The sequence below is a fragment of the Schistocerca cancellata genome, chromosome 10, assembly GCF_023864275.1.
Source record: "Schistocerca cancellata isolate TAMUIC-IGC-003103 chromosome 10, iqSchCanc2.1, whole genome shotgun sequence".
NCBI lineage: Eukaryota > Metazoa > Arthropoda > Insecta > Orthoptera > Acrididae > Schistocerca > Schistocerca cancellata.
In genome coordinates this window covers 57,420,444-57,438,205 of record NC_064635.1, presented here as the reverse complement: position 1 = coordinate 57,438,205, position 17,762 = coordinate 57,420,444, and the positions used below count along the sequence as shown (strand labels likewise).

General features: G+C 44.6%; 1 protein-coding gene across 1 annotated transcript in view; it reads right to left on the bottom strand.

Moving 5' to 3' along the window:
• LOC126106657 (serine/threonine-protein kinase minibrain) overlaps positions 1 to 7,081 on the bottom strand; it is a gene marked incomplete at its 5' end in the record, with an annotated part of 140,601 nt that extends 133,520 nt beyond the window's left edge. The window contains one exon of the mRNA XM_049913019.1: positions 6,893 to 7,081. Within this exon, the coding sequence (XP_049768976.1) occupies positions 6,893 to 7,081 (189 nt within the window). The remainder of the gene's footprint in view (positions 1 to 6,892) is intronic.
• Positions 7,082 to 17,762: the final 10,681 nt, after the last annotated feature.

Genomic DNA, 17,762 nt, shown 5'->3' with positions numbered 1-17,762 from the left:
ACCTCTTGGAAGTAGCTAACTGGATGAATATAGCGTGGACTTTTTGCGCGCCTTCATTTTGCTGCTCAAGACATGTACATAGTTTTGTGTTAAACCTTTAACATAAGATTACACCTCTTAATGAGTAGCTTTTACAGAATTTTAAATGTTTAAATTCAGTCAATCATCATCATCATCATCATCATCATCCTGTCGAAGTATTAAACCTCTTGACATGTTAAAGCCTCGTAGAGAAATTCTCCTGACCACTTTTCATTGGTTGGCCTAGCGATCTTAGACAGTTAGGGTCCTTATGCGTTGTATATGTTTTCTACAATTGTTCTGGTAGTTCTGAATTTAATGTGTGAAGGATACCATTTTAAATTTATTTAATGCATCTTCACTCCTTTTCTGATCCCATTTGCCGTAATCACCTGTTCAGCTTAATGACTATTAAAAGCTTTTCTGAAGTCGACGAGGGCATATTTGTTTCTGGATTGAATTCTCCATGTTCTTCTATTACCAATTTCAATTAAAAACAGTCATCACAGCATGATCTTCCTTTCCCCTTTGCTCATCAATGATTCACAGCATCTATACAATTTATTTTCGTTGCAAAAAAAAATTGATATTACAAGTTCGTTAAACTTTGCGTCGGTAGTTATCATAATTTTATCAGGTCCCATTTTTTGAAGATAGGAAAGACAACTGATTTAATCCAGCTCTCTGGTATATCCTCATCTGAACAGGTTATAATTATGACGTTATGTATCTGTCTATAAAAGACTTCCTTGCATATTTAAACAGCTCTGGACTGGTTAATCTCCTTCTGAGGCTTAGTTCACACGTAGAGACGGTTTCTCTTGAATTGTTCCCTGAGAGTTGCATTGTCAGAGGCTCTAATATTAGAGACCACAGATTCTGAAAGTACTGCAACCATTTAGGTGAAGGGATGGGATTTAATTTCACATTCTCACTGTTTAGATTTTTAATAACTTTGAATGTCTGTGGCTGTGGTCTGCAAACATATTCTAAATGGGCCAAAAATTCTTCCCAACTCTCTCTGTATTTTCTACGTACTTCTCTTTTAGTAATTACTCACTTATTACGGTAGTCTATTTTATCCTCCTGTTTCCAAACTGTCAGATTTTTCGCAAATGATTTTCGTTTGTCTTTTACAGCTTTTTCAGCAGCCTCATCCCAATGTCTCAGTTCTTTCTTCCTACTCTTTTCTGCCACCGGACGGTGTGGCCGAGCGGTCCTAGACGCTTCAGTCCGGAATCGCGCATCTGCTACGGTCGCAGGTTCTAATCCTGCCTCGGGCTTGGATGTATGTGATGTCCTAGGTTAGTAGGTTGAAAGGAGGGCATAGCTTTTTGTTCGAACGGCCGTTTAGGGTGGCAAAGTAGTGCCGTGGTTACAGTCACAGTGTGCTGTTTTCCTGCTGGGACTACACTGGACACAGCAGAATCGATGTGCTGGAGCAGTGAACACGTAGCGTCCGCAGTCAGCGCCCATCACAGAGAACGCGAGTAATGGAAGGGGAAGGGCAGGAGGAATCGCAGCGAGACAGCGCGGCTCGAGAAACTTTGTGAGCGGGTCTATCCTATGGCAGTAATACTTCTACGAAGATGTATCGCTTCACCGTGGCTAATCAATGCCTTTCGAGGCAAATATTTCCAAAAACTGTTGCAATGATGAGAAATGACAATGAAATGAAACTTATATTTACTTTACTTGGTTAGGCGAACGACATGGGGCAATTAAGTACGAAACATGTTATGTTTTACGGCTGAAAATGAAAGTCATTTTCAGACAAAGTTTAAATTGACATCAAAATGTACAGGGTGTCCAGAAAAGGACTCCCTGATTTCAAAATTAAATATCTCGAAAACAAAGATCGATAGAGGAATGCAGTAAACGGTATGTTTATTGTAAAAGCTGTAAGAAGTTTATACAGCAGTTTGAAATAATAGTTACAAAAGCTGCTAACAGATGGCGCTGTAATCGCCATACGTAATGCCTAGTACAAATAGTGATCCGAAGCTCAGAGAGATCAGTTCCACTATTGAAACGTGAAAGGAGGTTAGCGTACCGAAGGAAGAGATTAAAACAATGTACTCCGTTGAACAACGCGTTTTTCTGGTGCTAGAGTACCACAGGTTAGAAGAGAGTCCTATGGCAACAAGGCGAAGTTTTCAAGCACAGTTTAATGTTCCAAAAGGACCCGATGTGAAAACCATTCGTACGCTCTTCGCAAAATTTCAACGAACAGGCAGTGTAACTGATGATCTAGTGGGGCATGTTGGCCGCAAGCAGACCGCAGTTACGCCTGAAAATATCGCCACAGATTCTGGAATTATTCAGCGAAATCCAATGTCATCCGTCCGTAGAATTGCATCTGAGACTGGTTTGAAGCGTTCCAGCACGCAGAAAATACTGATAAAGAGCCTGCACATGTTTCCATTCAAAATTCAAACGCACCAGGCCATACCCGTACGAGCTGTGCAACAAAGGGTTGCCTTTGCTAATCAGATGCTCACAATGATTGATAGTGAAGGATTTGATGTTGGCTGTATCTGGTTTACAGATGAAACACACTTCCACCTGAATGGATACGTGAATAAGCAGAACTGGCGATTTTGGGGTTCCGAAAAGCCATATTGGTGTGAAGCGAAACCCCTGTATTCTCCTAAAGTTACTGTGTGGGCTGCAGTATGCAGCAGAGGCATTATTGGCCCTTTTTTCATTCGAGAAACGGTCACTGGTGCACGTTACGTTGCAATTTTGGAACAATTTGTCGCCACACAGCAAGCGTTAGACGACCGACCAGGTACTGAATGGTTTATGCAAGATGGAGCCCGACCACATCGGACCGAACCAGTGTTTCGCTTTCTTGAGGAATACTTCGGGAATCGAGTCATTGCTTTGGAATATCCCAAATTTACTGGTGCAGGCTTAGATTGGCCTCCATATTCGCCGGATTTGACTCCCTGTGACTTTTTTTTGTGGGGCACAGTGAAAGACATGGTCTACCCGAAGCATCCCGCCACGCTGGACGAGCTTGAATCGGCGATCTCTGTGGCATGTGAATCCATTTCGGTTGAGACACTACGAAATGTGATGGCGAATTTCATTCTTCGTTTGCGCCACCTCTGTAGTGCCAATGGTGAGCATTTTGAAAACATTGTGATGTGATTGTTTGCAAAGATTGTTTTCATACGATTATTTCACTTATGTATGCTGATATGAGCTGTACAGCGTACAGCGCCGTCTGTTAGCAGCTTTTGTAACTATTATTTCAAACTGATGTATAAACTTCTTACAGCTTTCACAATAAACATACCGTTTACTGAATTCCTCTATCGATCTTTGTTTTCGAGATATTTAATTCTGAAATCAGGGAGCCCTTTTCTGGACACCCTGTATTTCGTAGCTTTTACTCACACGTTAAACGCAGAAACTCCGCATGTCAATGAACACTGCTTATTTTGCTTCGCACTAAGGAATCAATGTTTGGACCAACTTCTGAGATGTACTAATTCGAAGATAAGCTTATAAATTGAAGTCTGTCAGTGGGCTTCTGTGGCTGTTTCCGTTTTTTTAATTGGTGGAAAAGGTTGCTCGCAGAAAAATGCAAATCCAAACATCGACATAATCTTACCTGCAAAACTGTGAAGTTGTGGAATTTTTCTCCAACGAAATTTTTGTATAAGAGGCTGTAAGACTTATAAATGAAACTTATCACTCAACTGGATGTCTCACTGCAGGCCTGTAAGTCCAAACTGTAAACAGGCATTCCGCACTGACGTGTTATAGATTTATACTGGTCTACCTGACCTTCGCTTTGAAGTTCCTAACCTGACCACTCTTTATACTCTGCGTCCTGAAGTGTACACGCTTATGTCTAAAACTACGGCGAACTCGGCGCTTCCCCTACGCCACACGGCGACCTCCGGCAGCCACATTTTAGTGCGAGCGCCCACCACTCAGGCGGACCGTGCGTGCACGCTCCTGCTGGTCTAGCCGCTTCCTAGGCAGACCTGTTTAGGCAACGCGCCATCTCGTTTCACTCTTGTTGCTCACTATTAGTACTTCTCTCTCTATTATTCATCTCAATCTTACAAGGGCTTCACTGATCACACTATTGAGACTTTTCCATTAACTGATACCTGATAACATGTCAGCTTGATTTTGAATGGATTGTTTGGGGGAAGAGACCAAACAGCGAGGTCATCGGTCTCATCGGATTACGGAAGGACGAGGAAGAAAGTCGGCCGTGCCCTTGGAAAGGAACCATTCCGGCATTTGCCTGGAGCGATTTAGGGAAATCACGGAAAACCTAAATCAGGATGGCCGGACGCGGGATTGAACCGTCGTCCTCCCGAATGCGAGTCCAGTGTGCTAACCACTGCGCCACCTCGCTCGGTGCTTGATTTTGAACATCAGTGCAATGTTTTCCCCCGAATTCAGTTCTTTAATATTAATTTTCCGCTGCTTTGAAAATCTGGAATGCAGAACACACCACATTTACAGAGTCGAATTTGGGCTCTCCCCCACTTACGACTCTGGTACTGCCCGTTTCTGTTCATCTACAACCCATCATTACCTTGGATTAATCAACTTTCAAAATGACTGTCTGATGTAGGTAGAGAACTAAAAATTGACACACATGCTTGAAATGACCAACAAATGGTGCTTCATATGATACAAAAACAGTAATGAGCAAAACGATTGATCTTTAGCAAAGATGAAGTTCTTTATAAGAAATGTTCCAACATGTCGCCCGTTATTCTCCAACAATACTTGCAGTCGACGGACTATGATTTGCCCTGTACGGTATGTCAGTAGGCATGGTGAGAAACTGCCGTCGATGTTCTCGTTTAGCAATCGTAATGAGGTCGGAGGGTCGCGGTGCACGTACAACTTCAGGTAACCCCACAACCAATAATCAGACGGACTGAGCTCTGGGGACCAGTGAGGCTTAGCTCGACGGAAGTGGCGGGTCAGCACGCGGTCCTCACTGAACGACGTGAGCGAGAGATCTTCCACACGTGTAGCAGTACCGGCTGGATCGTCAAGTCGTACCTTGCAGCACATGTTTACCAGATAGGTTAGGGATTTCCACGACGCTTCTAGGATTTTCAGTAGTCTAAAGTTCTGCACTTGTGGGTACTGACAGGCCCTCAGAGTTTGAAAAGGGCTCTGTCGGTCCACAACACGTCACACAACCAATCGTCATCCTCCCCCATATTTTAAAGTGTCCAAACCGCAAATGTTCTCCGTGTTACAAATTCGGTGCCTAACAGTTCGTGATAACGCTGGATTTTGTACGGATGGCATTGAAGGGTACGCCCCAGTGCCACCCAAACAGTGGTTCCGTGGAATGCTGGTCAGCCGTGCGACTTCACGAGCGCTGATCTCACCACGCGGTGATGAACCCGCTGAAGTCTCCATTTCTCCCAGCAGCAGCATTATCTTGGTCGCCCAAATATCCTTCTTAAGGCGAATAGGAACGTAGAGCTGCAGAAGCGGATTCTCGATTGTGATAGAGGGGCTTCACTAGTAGTGCCTTTTCTAGTACAGTCAACATGCTGTCATTTCTGGCGCGTCTACATCTACATTTATACTCCGCAAGCCACCCAACGGCGTGTGGCGGAGGGCACTTAACGTGCCACTGTCATTACCTCCCTTTCCTGTTCCACTCGCGTATGTTTCGCGGGAAGAACGACTGCCGGAAAACCTCTGTACGCGCTCGAATCTCTCTGATTTTAGATCCGTGATCTTCTCTTGAGCTATAAGTAGGTGGAAGCAATATATTCGATACCTCATCCAGAAACGCACCCTCTCGAAACCTGTCGAGCAAGCTAAACCGCGATGCAGAGAGCCTCTCATGCAGAGTCTGCCACTTGAGTTTGCTAAACATCTCCGTAACGCTATCACGCTTACCAAATAATCCTGTGACGAAACGTGCCGCTCTTCTTTGGATCTTCTCTATCTCCTCTGTCAACCCGACCTGGTACGGATCCCACACTGATGAGCAATACTCAAGTATAGGTCGAACGTGTGTTTTGTAAGCCACCTCCTTTGTTGATGGACTACATTTTCTAAGGACTCTCCCAATGAATCTCAACCCGCCTTACCAACAATTAATTTTATATGATCATTCCACTTCAAATCGTTCCGCACTCATACTCCCAGATATTTTATAGAAGTAACTGCTACCAGTGTTTGTTCCGCTATCATATAATCATACAATAAAGGATCCTTCTTTCTATGTATTCGCAATACATTACATTTCTCTATGTTAATGGTCAGTTGCCACTCCCTGCACCAAGTACCTATCCGCTGCAGATCTTCCTGCATTTCGCTACAACTTTCTAATGCTGCAACTTCTCTGTATACTACAGCATCATCCGCGAAAAGCTGCACGGAACTTCCGACGCTATCTACTAGATCATTTATATATATTGTGAAAAGCAATGGTCCCATAACACTTCCCTTTGCCACGCCAGACGTTACTTTAACGTCTGTAGACGCCTCTCCATTGAGAACGACATGCTGTTCTGTTTGCTAAAAACCCTTCAATCCAGCCACACAGCTGGTCTGATATTCCGCAGGCTCTTACTTTGTTTATCAGGCGACAGTGTGGAACTGTATCGAACGCCTTCCGGAAGTCAAGGAAAATAGCATCTACCTGGGAGCTGTATCTAATATTTTCTGGGTCTCCTCTCTGACTACAGTTCATTTTCTACAGGATTCTCATGCGGCGTCACTGGTGTGTTGCTCTCCGGCGCCAATGTTTTCACTCGTTTTTTGTTTCAATACAGCCCAGTGCCATTTCAGGCACGTATGTCGATGATTACTTCTCTACCTACGGATGGAGTGAGACCAGCGACTCGGCGGCGCTCACCTCGTTGATGTGCTTGTAGGTCTTGATGAGGTCGACGGAGAGCTTGCGCAGCGGCGCGTGCGCGGGGTCGCGGAAATAGCGCGGGATGCAGGCCTGCATGGCCTGGATGTCGGCGGCGGCGAGCGAGTCCTCGGCCACGAGGCGGCCGTACAGCGGGCCGCCGCTGCCGCCCCCGCCGCCGCCGCCGCCGCTGCCGCCCCCGCCGCCGCCGCCGCGCCGGCCACCGCCCGCGCCGCCGCCGCCCACGCTCCCCACGGCCGCCGGGTCGCCGCCTGACGACGACCCCGCCGCTGGAACACGCGAGGCGCACGTCAGCACGCTCGAGCAGGCAACAGCACACACGCGGAAAATGAACAAACATTTACTGGAAATACACTGCTCCTCAACGATGACGACGTGTAGAGACGATGTCACGGAGCAAGAACTGTGTCATTGACTCTGCACGTCATAACTGGAGTATTACGACCAATGGGAAATACTGGCCCTGGAACGAACTTGTGACGTCACACTAATTGCCTTGCCCGACATACAATGCGAACACTCGACTACTTTCGGGGAATGCGTGAAATCACTATATCAATGAGAACGTAGCCACCAAATAAAGTAGTTTAATTTGTCGTACGTTATCGAGAATGTGAGTTTATTTAAACGTTCAGCTACGAAGCATTACACTACTGGCCATTAAAATTGCTATACCAAGAAGAAATGCAGATGATAGACGGGTATTGATTCGACAAATATATTATACTAGCACTGACATGTGATTACATCTTCACGCAAATTGAGTGCATTGATCCTGAGAAATCAGTACCCAGAACAACCACCTCTGGCCGTACTAACGGAATTGATACGCCTGGGCATTGAGTCAAACAGGGCTTGGATGGCGTGTACAGGTACAGCTGCCCATGCAGCTTCAACACGATACCACAGTTCATCAAGAGTAGGGACTGGCGTATAGTGACGAGCCAGTTGCTCGGCCACCACTGGCCACATGTTTTCAGTTGTTGAGAGATCTGGAGAATGTGCTGGCCAGGGCAGCAGTCGAACATTTTCTGTATACAGAAAGGCCCGTACAGGACCTGCAACATGCGGTCGTGCATTATCCTGCTGAAATGTAGGGTTTCGCAGGGATCGAATGAAGGGTAGAGCCACGGGTCGTAACACATCTGAAATGTAACGTCCACTGTTGAAAGTGCCGTCAATGCGAACAAGAGGTGACCGAGACGTGTAACCAGTGGCACCCCATACCATGACGCCGGGTGATACGACAGTATGGCGATGACGAATACACGCTTCCAATGTGCGTTCACCGCGATGTCGCCAAACACGGATGCGACCATCGTGATGCTGTAAACAGAACTTGGATGCGTCCGAAAAAATGACGTTTTGCCATTCGTGCACCCAGGTTCGTCGTTGAGTACACCATCGCAGGCGCTCCTGTCTGTGATGCAGCGTTAAGGGTAACCGCAGCCCCGGTCTCCGAGCTGATGGTCCATGCTGCTCGAAACGTCGTCGAACTGTTCGTGCAGATGGTTGTTGTCTTGCAAGCGTCCCCATCTGTTGACTCAGGGATCGAGACCTGGCTGCACGATGCGTTACAGCCATGCAGATAAGATGCCCGTCATCTCGACTGCTAGTGATACGCGGCCGTTGGGATCCAGCACGTCGTTCCGTATTACCCTCCTGAACCCACCGATTCCATATTCTGCTAACAGTCATTGGATCTTGACCAACGCGAGCAGCAATGTCGCGATACGATAAACCGCAATCGCCATAGGCTACAATCCGACCTTTATCAAAGTAGGAAACGTGATGGTACGCATTTCTCCTCCTTACACGAGGCATCACAACAACGTTTCACCAGGCAACGCCGGTCAACTGCTTTTTGTGTATCAGAAATCGGTTGGAAACTTTCCTCATGTCAGCACGGCGCCAACCTTGCTCTGAAAAGCTAACCATTTGCATATCACAGCATCTTCTTCCTGTCGGTTAGATTTCAGGTCTGTAGCACGTCATCTTCGTGGTGTAGCAATTTTAATGGCCAGTAGTGTATTAACTCGCTCCCACGCTGTGGACGGTCGCTCCAACTCGTAAGGCCCGTAGTGTGAGGTGCTGTGACGTACTGCACAGCACCCGTACACCTCGTTGGCCCCGTGGTCACGATCAAATACAGAGCTGCATGGTACTGGTTAAAGATGGCGAGACTAGATGAGACACGCACTGTTGAGCCGTGCGTTCACACAGCGCGGCCGCCACACGTGTGACGCGACCACCGCCTTCTCGAGCACCGTGCGCCAATGCTGCAGACAGCAGCGCGCTATACTTCAAAGTGCTCACAATGGGAGCGCCACACGAGATGCAGCAGTCATATCGCTGGAGTCGACGGAGCCAATCAGGGCGCAACCCCACGCGATCACGTCGCGTCGTCGCGGACCCGAAGGGGCTAGTCGTCTGGTGGGCCTACTGGAGTACGGAGCAGATCTCCCATCAATGGCGACGCTGATACTGTGATAGTGTTTACGGGAGATGAATTTTGGCTACGGACTGAGTCACGAGTGATTACGCTCACTTATGTTCCACCTCGTTTCCATAATAAATCTTCCAAGTTGTAATTAATTCCGACTACCCATTTGGTGGTTTGTATTTGGGACGCAACACACACAATAACTGGTGTACCGATACAGACGACACGTCTCCTTAAACGTTGGCATCTGGACAGTTGCGAGGCGAGTTCGACGTAAGCGATAAGGGACATACTGTGGGACTGTTTCCCTGACACAAGGGAGTGGATGAGAATGAAACATATCGATCCTAGCCGCTGAATGGTACAGTTCTGAACAGGACACACATCTTGTCCGGCGCACTTAAACCGCATGAGTCTGAGACAAACACCTACATGCACAAGTGGGGAAGGAGGTTGCCCAGAACACACTGTCTTCCGCGGGAAACACAGAAACAACAGACAATAACTACAGTTGGACTACACTGAAACAGACATACATATAAACACAGCAGTAAGAGACGAAGAACAATGGGCACAATTAAATGCATTAACAAACTATTTCAAAAACAATACATGACAGAACAGACAAGCCTACATGCAACGTAACAAGAGGGTGGTCAGCGACAACCGCAGTGACAGCGGAAACAGTGAAATTGAAGACGAGCAGGAAGAGGAGGAGGAGTAAGATCAGATGTAGCAATAAATAATAGACCTGGAACTATCAATCAGTCATAACAAGCCAAAATGCACTGACAAATTTTACGTATTATCAAACAAGGACAGCGAATACTGGAGTAAATATAGTGTAAGGTGCTGTACATGTAACCAGCAAAGAATCCATTGTTGTACACTGATGAGTACCTGATGTTAATGCGTATGATTAGAAATACCATTTATCTACTACTAAATACGATGGTCGTTCAACAATTAAGGAGACAAACTGGTCTGGACAAAAAAGCGTTTATTTTTACAAAAACAATAATTTCTCTACTTTTCAACACAAACACCTTGAACATTTATGCACTTGTTCCAACAGGCTACAAGCTTTTTTATTCAGGCTGCAAAAAACTCTTTATCTTGATGATTGAATCAATTTCGTGCAAACTTTTTCTTGTCCTCATTGTCCTGGAACATCTCCCCACGTAATGCCTCCTTCAGTGCGCCAAACAAATGGAAATCACTACGTGCTAAATCATGACTGTAAGGGGGATGAGGCAATATTTCCCAGCCACAAAAAACTGGACCTTCAGTATCACAAAACACAGTCAACATGACTTTTCCTGCTGATGCTTCGGTTTTGAATTTTTTCTCGACATGTGAGTTGGTGTGCTTCCACTCCGTGTTTTGTCTTTTCTATTCTGACTCATAATAGTGAACCCAAGTTTTATCACAAGTTAAAATTTTGTTGAGGAAGTGCTCACCTCTTTCATAACGTTCCTTTAGCTCTGTGCACTCTCTCAACCTTGTTTTCTTGTGTGGCCGCGTCAACTCCTTTCGGACCCATCTTGCACATATTTTCCGGTATTTCAGCTTCTTACAGATAATGTTGTGAACTGTACCAGTACTGGGTTGAATCTTATCAACTATCATTTCCACAATCACATGGCGGTCGGTACGAATAATGTCACTAATTCGACTTTGAAGTGAGGGAATTGAAACTGCAACTGGTCGGCCAGAACGGTCTTCGTCAGTCACTGAGTCGCGGCAATTTGTGAACCGCTCTACCCACTTGTAAAAATTTGCCCGATTCATACAACCTATACCATAAACGTCACACATTCTACAGTATATATTCACTGGTTTCTCGCCTTCAGCAAGTAAAAAACAAATAACAGAGCGTTGTTCAACTAATGTGGAAGTTTCAAGCGGACTCTCCATCCTGAAATGTATTTTTGAGGTTATAAAGAAAACAATGTTGATATATCAGCTGATGACCCTTTTATAAACTATTTTGTTGTGACTGGCGGTCAACAGCTCGAAGAAACCGTTCCGAGGTATTCACCGCCAGTTAAATCGGCGATGACACTAGCAAATCTCTCCTTTACATTGTCATCTTTTTACATCATTGCAAAAAAATTATTATATTTCACCCTCAAATTATCGTTATTTTAAAGTATTATACTTTGCAAAATTTTGCAGATAAAAACAAAACAAAAACTACAAAAAAGATAACTAACGAAAACTGCAATATGTACGATCTGTTTTAAAAAATCGGGTAACAGGTTTTCAAATTTGGAATAAATAAATGGCTCCGTGAAGTATCTCCGAAGATCATCCACATCGGGCCGAAACGGTCACAACCTATAACTGTCTTTATGCGGATCAAGACTGTCCCATATAAGACTTCATTATTGTGCACATTATAGACGAGTTAAAAGTAAATTTGCAGACGGTGCTTGGCGCGATCCAGCAATAGGCCTATCAAGACTGCTTCCGAAAGTGGAAACGGTGTTGGTATCGGTGTGTTAATTCCGCTCATACTGAATGAAGTGACGCCTCTGATGTTCAGACTTAAATATCAAATCTTCCGCAGTAAACCACCTGCTGTATAAAGTCTGGAAATTGGAAATTTGTGTTAAGTTCCTATGGGACGAAATTGATAAGGTCATCGGTCCCTAGGCTTACACACTAATTAATCTAACTTACACTAACGACAACACACACAACCATGCCCCAAGGAGGACTCGAACCTCAGACGGGGGTAGCCGCGCGAAGCGTGGGAAGGCCCCTCGGACTGCGCGGCTATACAGGATGTTCCAAGAGGAATGGACAACACTCACGGAAACTGAGAGGCACGATCATTCGAATCAAAAACGTCTGCAGAAGTGGCAGGTAAGAACCATCCACTGCTCGGCCGTTTCCGCTTCGCCAGGTAGCAGACCAAAATCTAGAGGGCAATCGCCGAACTGGCAGTTCGTGTACCAAAAAGTGTCACGAACCTTGTCCGACAGCCAAAAATGTGTGTCCATATCGCATCTACATGTAGAACACATTTTAAACAGATGGACATCTCTAAATTACATGTGGTAGACACCGAGTCACAGCAACAGCATTACTTGACCAACATCACACGTGTACACCCCTCAACCGTTGCCAGACTACGAACCTACCTGTGCCCATTTTGCTAACTGGTTGATTGTTGACAGCGTCCTCCTCCCTAGCTGAGTGGTCATCGTGGCAAAATGCCAAGCGAGAGGCCCGGGTTCGATTCGCGGCCGAGTCGGAGATTTTCTCCGGTCGGTGACTGGGTGTTATGTTGTCCTCCTCATTATTTCATCATTATCGACACGCTAGTCACTGAAGAAGCGTCAACTGAAAAGACTTGCGGCAGGCGATTGTCATTCTCTGCACAAGACTACGACATCGCATGATTAAGAAAAATAATAAGAATACGAACGTTCATATATTTGTGTTATTTAGAGTGGCAGTATGTAATTGAGAAAGAGATCACTGAAATTTCATTCATTTTGAGACACAATCACTAATCTTTTCTACGTATTCTGAATGTAGGTTTTCTTCTATTCACTGCGTTTCATTACATCATCATTCCTCGCTACAAATGTGTATCACATTTGAAGGTGGCCGTCTCTATAATGCTTATTCGTTGCTTCATGTTCCTTTCGTTTGAAATTTATACCATAGCAGCTGCTCGGTATGAGGCCCGGGGGTCAGGTCTTCCCTTCGCTTTGTTGTGCGATACCTGCAAGTAAGGTAGAATATTTTCTAGCTTGTTACATCAGGAAATCTGTATTCCCATGAAAAGAACTGGAAACAGATCAAACAGGCCACAGGGAGGAACGCCTGACAAATGTGCATGTGGACCACACTTCTTGACAGATGAAAATTTATTAAGTCTAAGAACCACACTTCAGAAGCTTATCAAACAAATTGTTTTTAAATCAGCGCCAAACTAATTTTGTAAATATATTTGATTGCAGACCACTGACTAAGTTTTAAACCACTGTGTGCCTATAGATTATCGTCTCAGTTGTGCGACAGGATTTTTGATTTCTTGTCAGGAAGGTCACATTTCAGAGTAACTGACGGAAAGTCGTCGAGTAAAACAGAAGTGATATCTGGCGCTCCCAAGGAAAGTGTTATAGGCCCTCTGCTGTTCAGAATCTGTATAAACAATTAAGGAAATAATAGGAGCAGATGATGCTTTTTTTCATTTGCTGTCTAATAAAGTGATCTGAAGATCAAAACTAATTTTAAAACGATTTAACCAAGATATCTGTAAGGTGTGAAAAGTGGCAATCGACTGTAAATAATGGTAAGTATGAAGTCATCCACTTGAGTACTAAAAGTAATACGCGAAACCTCGGTTTCACGATAAGGCACACAAATCTAAAGGCTGCCAATTCAATTAAATACTTAGGGATTACAAATTGGAACGATCACATAGACAATGTTGTGGGAAAAACAAACTGAAGACTGCGATTTACTGGCAAAACACTTAGAAAATATAACAAGAGTACTTGAAGAGAGTGCTTACACTACGCTTGTCCGTCCTCTTCCGCAGTACTGTTGTGCGGTATGGGATCCTCACCCCACTGGATTGACGGAGAATATTGAAAACGTTCACAAAAGGTATCCCAGCATTTGCCTGAAGTAATTTAGGGAACAAAGGAATACCTAAGTCATGATGGCCGGATGAAGACTGGAGCCTCCACCTTTCCGAATAGGAAGCCAGCCTGTTTAAAACAGTGCTAAGTTATTCGATTAGCTGGTTGATTTGGGGGAAGGAGACCAAACTGCAAGGTCATCGGTCTCATCAGATTAGGGAAGGATGGGGAAGGAAGTCGGCCGTGCCCTTTCAAAGGAACCATCACGGCATTTGCCTGGAGCGATTTAGCGAAATCACGGAAAACCTAAACCAGGATGGCCGGACGCGGGTTTCAACCGTCGTCCTCCCGAATGCGAGTCCAGTGTCTAACCACTGCGTCACCTCGTTCGGTGACCTCATTCTGTTTAACCGTAGTGTGCAATAGTGTTTTACAAGGAAATGATTTACTAGTGTAAAATACCAGTGCTACACTACCCACTCACTTCTCGCTGGTGCATTTTGAGTCATCATTCTTCTGACTGGTTTGATGAGGCCCGCCACGAATTCCTCTCCTGTGCCAACCTCTTCATCTCAGAGTAGCACTTGCAACCCACGTCTTCAGTCATTTGCTGGGTGTATTCCAATCTCTGTCTTCCAGTACAGTTTTTGCCGCCTACAGCTCGCTCTTAGTACCATGGAAGTCATTCCCTGATGTCTTAACAGACGTCGAATTATCCTGTACCTTCTCCTTGTCAGTATTTTCCACATATTACTTTCCGATTCTGCGCTGGACCTTACCTTATCACTCCTTACTGTATCAGTCCACCTAATTTTCAACATTCGTCTGTAGCACTACATCTCAAATGCTTCGCTTCTTTTCTGTTCCTGTTTTCCCACAGTCCATGTTCCACTACCGTACAATGCTGTGCTCTAAAGGTACATTTCTTCCTCAAATTAAGGCCGATGTTTGATACAAGTAGACTCCTTTTGGCCGGGAATGCCTTTTTTCCAGTGTAAGTCTGCTTTTGATGTCCTTGCTCCGTGCGTCATGGGTTATTTTGCTGCCTAGGTTGATGAATTCCGTCACATCATCAACTTCGTGAGCATCAATCCTGATGTTAAGTTTCTCGCTGTTCTCATTTCTGCTACTTCTCATTACTTTCGTCTTTCTTCGCTTTCTCTCCCTCCATATTCTGTACTCATTAGACTGTTGATTCCATTCAGAAGATCAAGTAATTCTTCTACACTTTCACTCAGGATAGCAATGTCATCAACGAATCGTATCATTGATATCCTTTCATCTTGAGAAGACAACGATGTCGGTAAGTACAACTCAATTTTCTTGATGTTTCTATCATTTATATCCTCATCTCAACAGATTTAATCAGTTTATTAGAAAATTGATTAATGGAGAACGAGCCCTCTCTTGAGGGATTACCTTTTTTCTTTCCTTTTTTTTTCCCAGGCCTTCAACAGAACTTAACTACGTATTAATTGTCGACGTCAATCTTAAATTATGCAGGTCTGAGGACGCAAGTTATCGAAGTTGAGAGGAAGGATCAATTTTGAAAACCAACGATACATTTACTAGATCTCTCACGAATTACCACTAAATTACTAGCCACTATCAAGTGCAAGAAACACATCTGTTCGTGACAGGTACGATAGCGGACTTTCACACCTTTCGGTCAGAAGCATACTCATCGCGACCCGCGGTTGACGGTATAAACGCAAAATCTTGAGCACCTACAACCGCTGCCGATACCTCTAACGCTTCCCTTGAATAATACGCGGAACACCACCTCTGAATGTGCCTCACTCAGAAAGGGACCGCGTCTATTTGTCATCACCGATTTCGTCTAAATTTATGGCGTACGCAGGGACTGGCCAAAAATGAAAGTGAAGGAAGAGGGAGCTCCAGATGGCCAAGAATTTTTTGGTACTGGTCGGGCGAGACATTACCCAATCGTGTTAGCGTAATTCCCAGGCAGCGATTGACGGAGCGGAAAAAACACAGTACGTCAAGCCAAGGATCATGCTGGAATTTTCAGTTTCTACTTTACTTACACTGCAAATGAATCCAAATAATGCTCGCCGTTCTGCACTCTGGTTACAAGTGGCACGGGTCGTGATACGTTACCCAAAGCGGTTCGTAAGTATATCTGGATAATTTTAACTGCGATGTAGCAGTTTTAAACTCATAATTATTAATTTCACGATGAGGGTGCAGATCGTTATGGAAGTTCCTCTGTGTGAAGAAGGACGGCACGAGTGGAAAGATGCGTCCGCTAGGAGGTAACTGACACTCGTATCCGGGTAATGGTAACTCGACAAATCTGTAGAGATCGTTCATCTTTTTTTTATGAGGGGGAGAGTCTCACCAGTGTTGTGACTGGTTTGATGCGGCCTGTCACGAATCTCTCCTCCGTGCTAACCTCTTCACCTCAGAGTACCACTTCCACCATACATGGGTGCATTCCAATCTCTGTCTCCCTCTACAGTTCCCTACAGTACCGTGGAAGTTACTTGCTAATGCCTAAACACATGCCCTACTACCCTATACCTTCTTCTTTTCAATGCTCGCCGCGTGGTCCTCTCTTCGTTATAATGAGAACCAACTCACTTTTTAAGTCTCCCGTATTTTCCAATCCGTCCAATGCACCACATCTTGCGCATCGACTCGCTTCTTTCCCTTACACCTCAAAGGGACCTAGATTTTAAAGAACGAATCAGAGACAAAGGGTACCGGCAGGGGTGCCCCGCGGAAGTTCATCAGAACGGCTCTTATTGTCTATACTACTATATAAACACAAGTCGTCGTTTACGTTGTTACCAAAAATCTCGAAAAGTTCTTGAACAATTTACTTCATGTTTTTACACGATGGTCGAATAAACATTCGGATGGACGCTGGATATTAACAGGCTGAACCACCTAAATCATTCACAGCAAGTATTACGGAAATGCGAAGCGCTATTGATGTGCGGTTTTCACAGGGTGGATTGGTAGTCAGGGGCTCGTGTTGATAGCCAATAAACAGGTTGTAATAATACAGTGTTAACATAAAGTCCGCGAACACTTTCGATTATTTACTGCACAAGAACTAAACATTGTACAGATATCATACATATGTAATTATGAAGAGAAACCCTGAAAGGTTTTTTTTCTTTTCTTTCTTTTTTTTTTAAGAAACAACGTCTGCTTCTCTTTGCCGGGCACAAGCAACCCGTCGTAACGAATTTGTTGTGCCAGTGGTAAATGGCCTTCCTTGTTGGTGGTTTCTTACCGCACTTGGTTCCAAACATCCGTTGAACAGCTGTAGCACACTTGTTTTTGTCGAACTCCAACACACAGAAAGTTTGCTCGACACCTGAACTCGCCACGTTTGCGGCTAGCGCTACACTATCGGCAAATTACCAAACTACACTGTGGCTGTATACACGAAAAAAACTTTCAGAGTTTCTCTTCAAAATGACATATGTATGATATCTGTATAATGTTTGGTTCTTACTCAATAACAAAATTGAAAGTCTTCCCCGACTTTATGTACACCTTGTACTTAGAAAGTGTATTTTTTGCGGAAACATACACTTTTTTAAATGGAACAATGCCTATTGACATTAATAAACTAAGAGTAGGGTAAATTACCATCTCAGTGGCGTTTGTTGCACGTTTCTAGTGCGAGTCGTTTACGAGATACTGTGTTTTGAGAAGTTTCCACACCGACACTTGTACGATACCTATGGTAACACGCGCTAAGGACGACCAAAGTGCCTACAGTAGTTTTGTGGATTCTTACCAGTAACGAGACAACAGACTATCT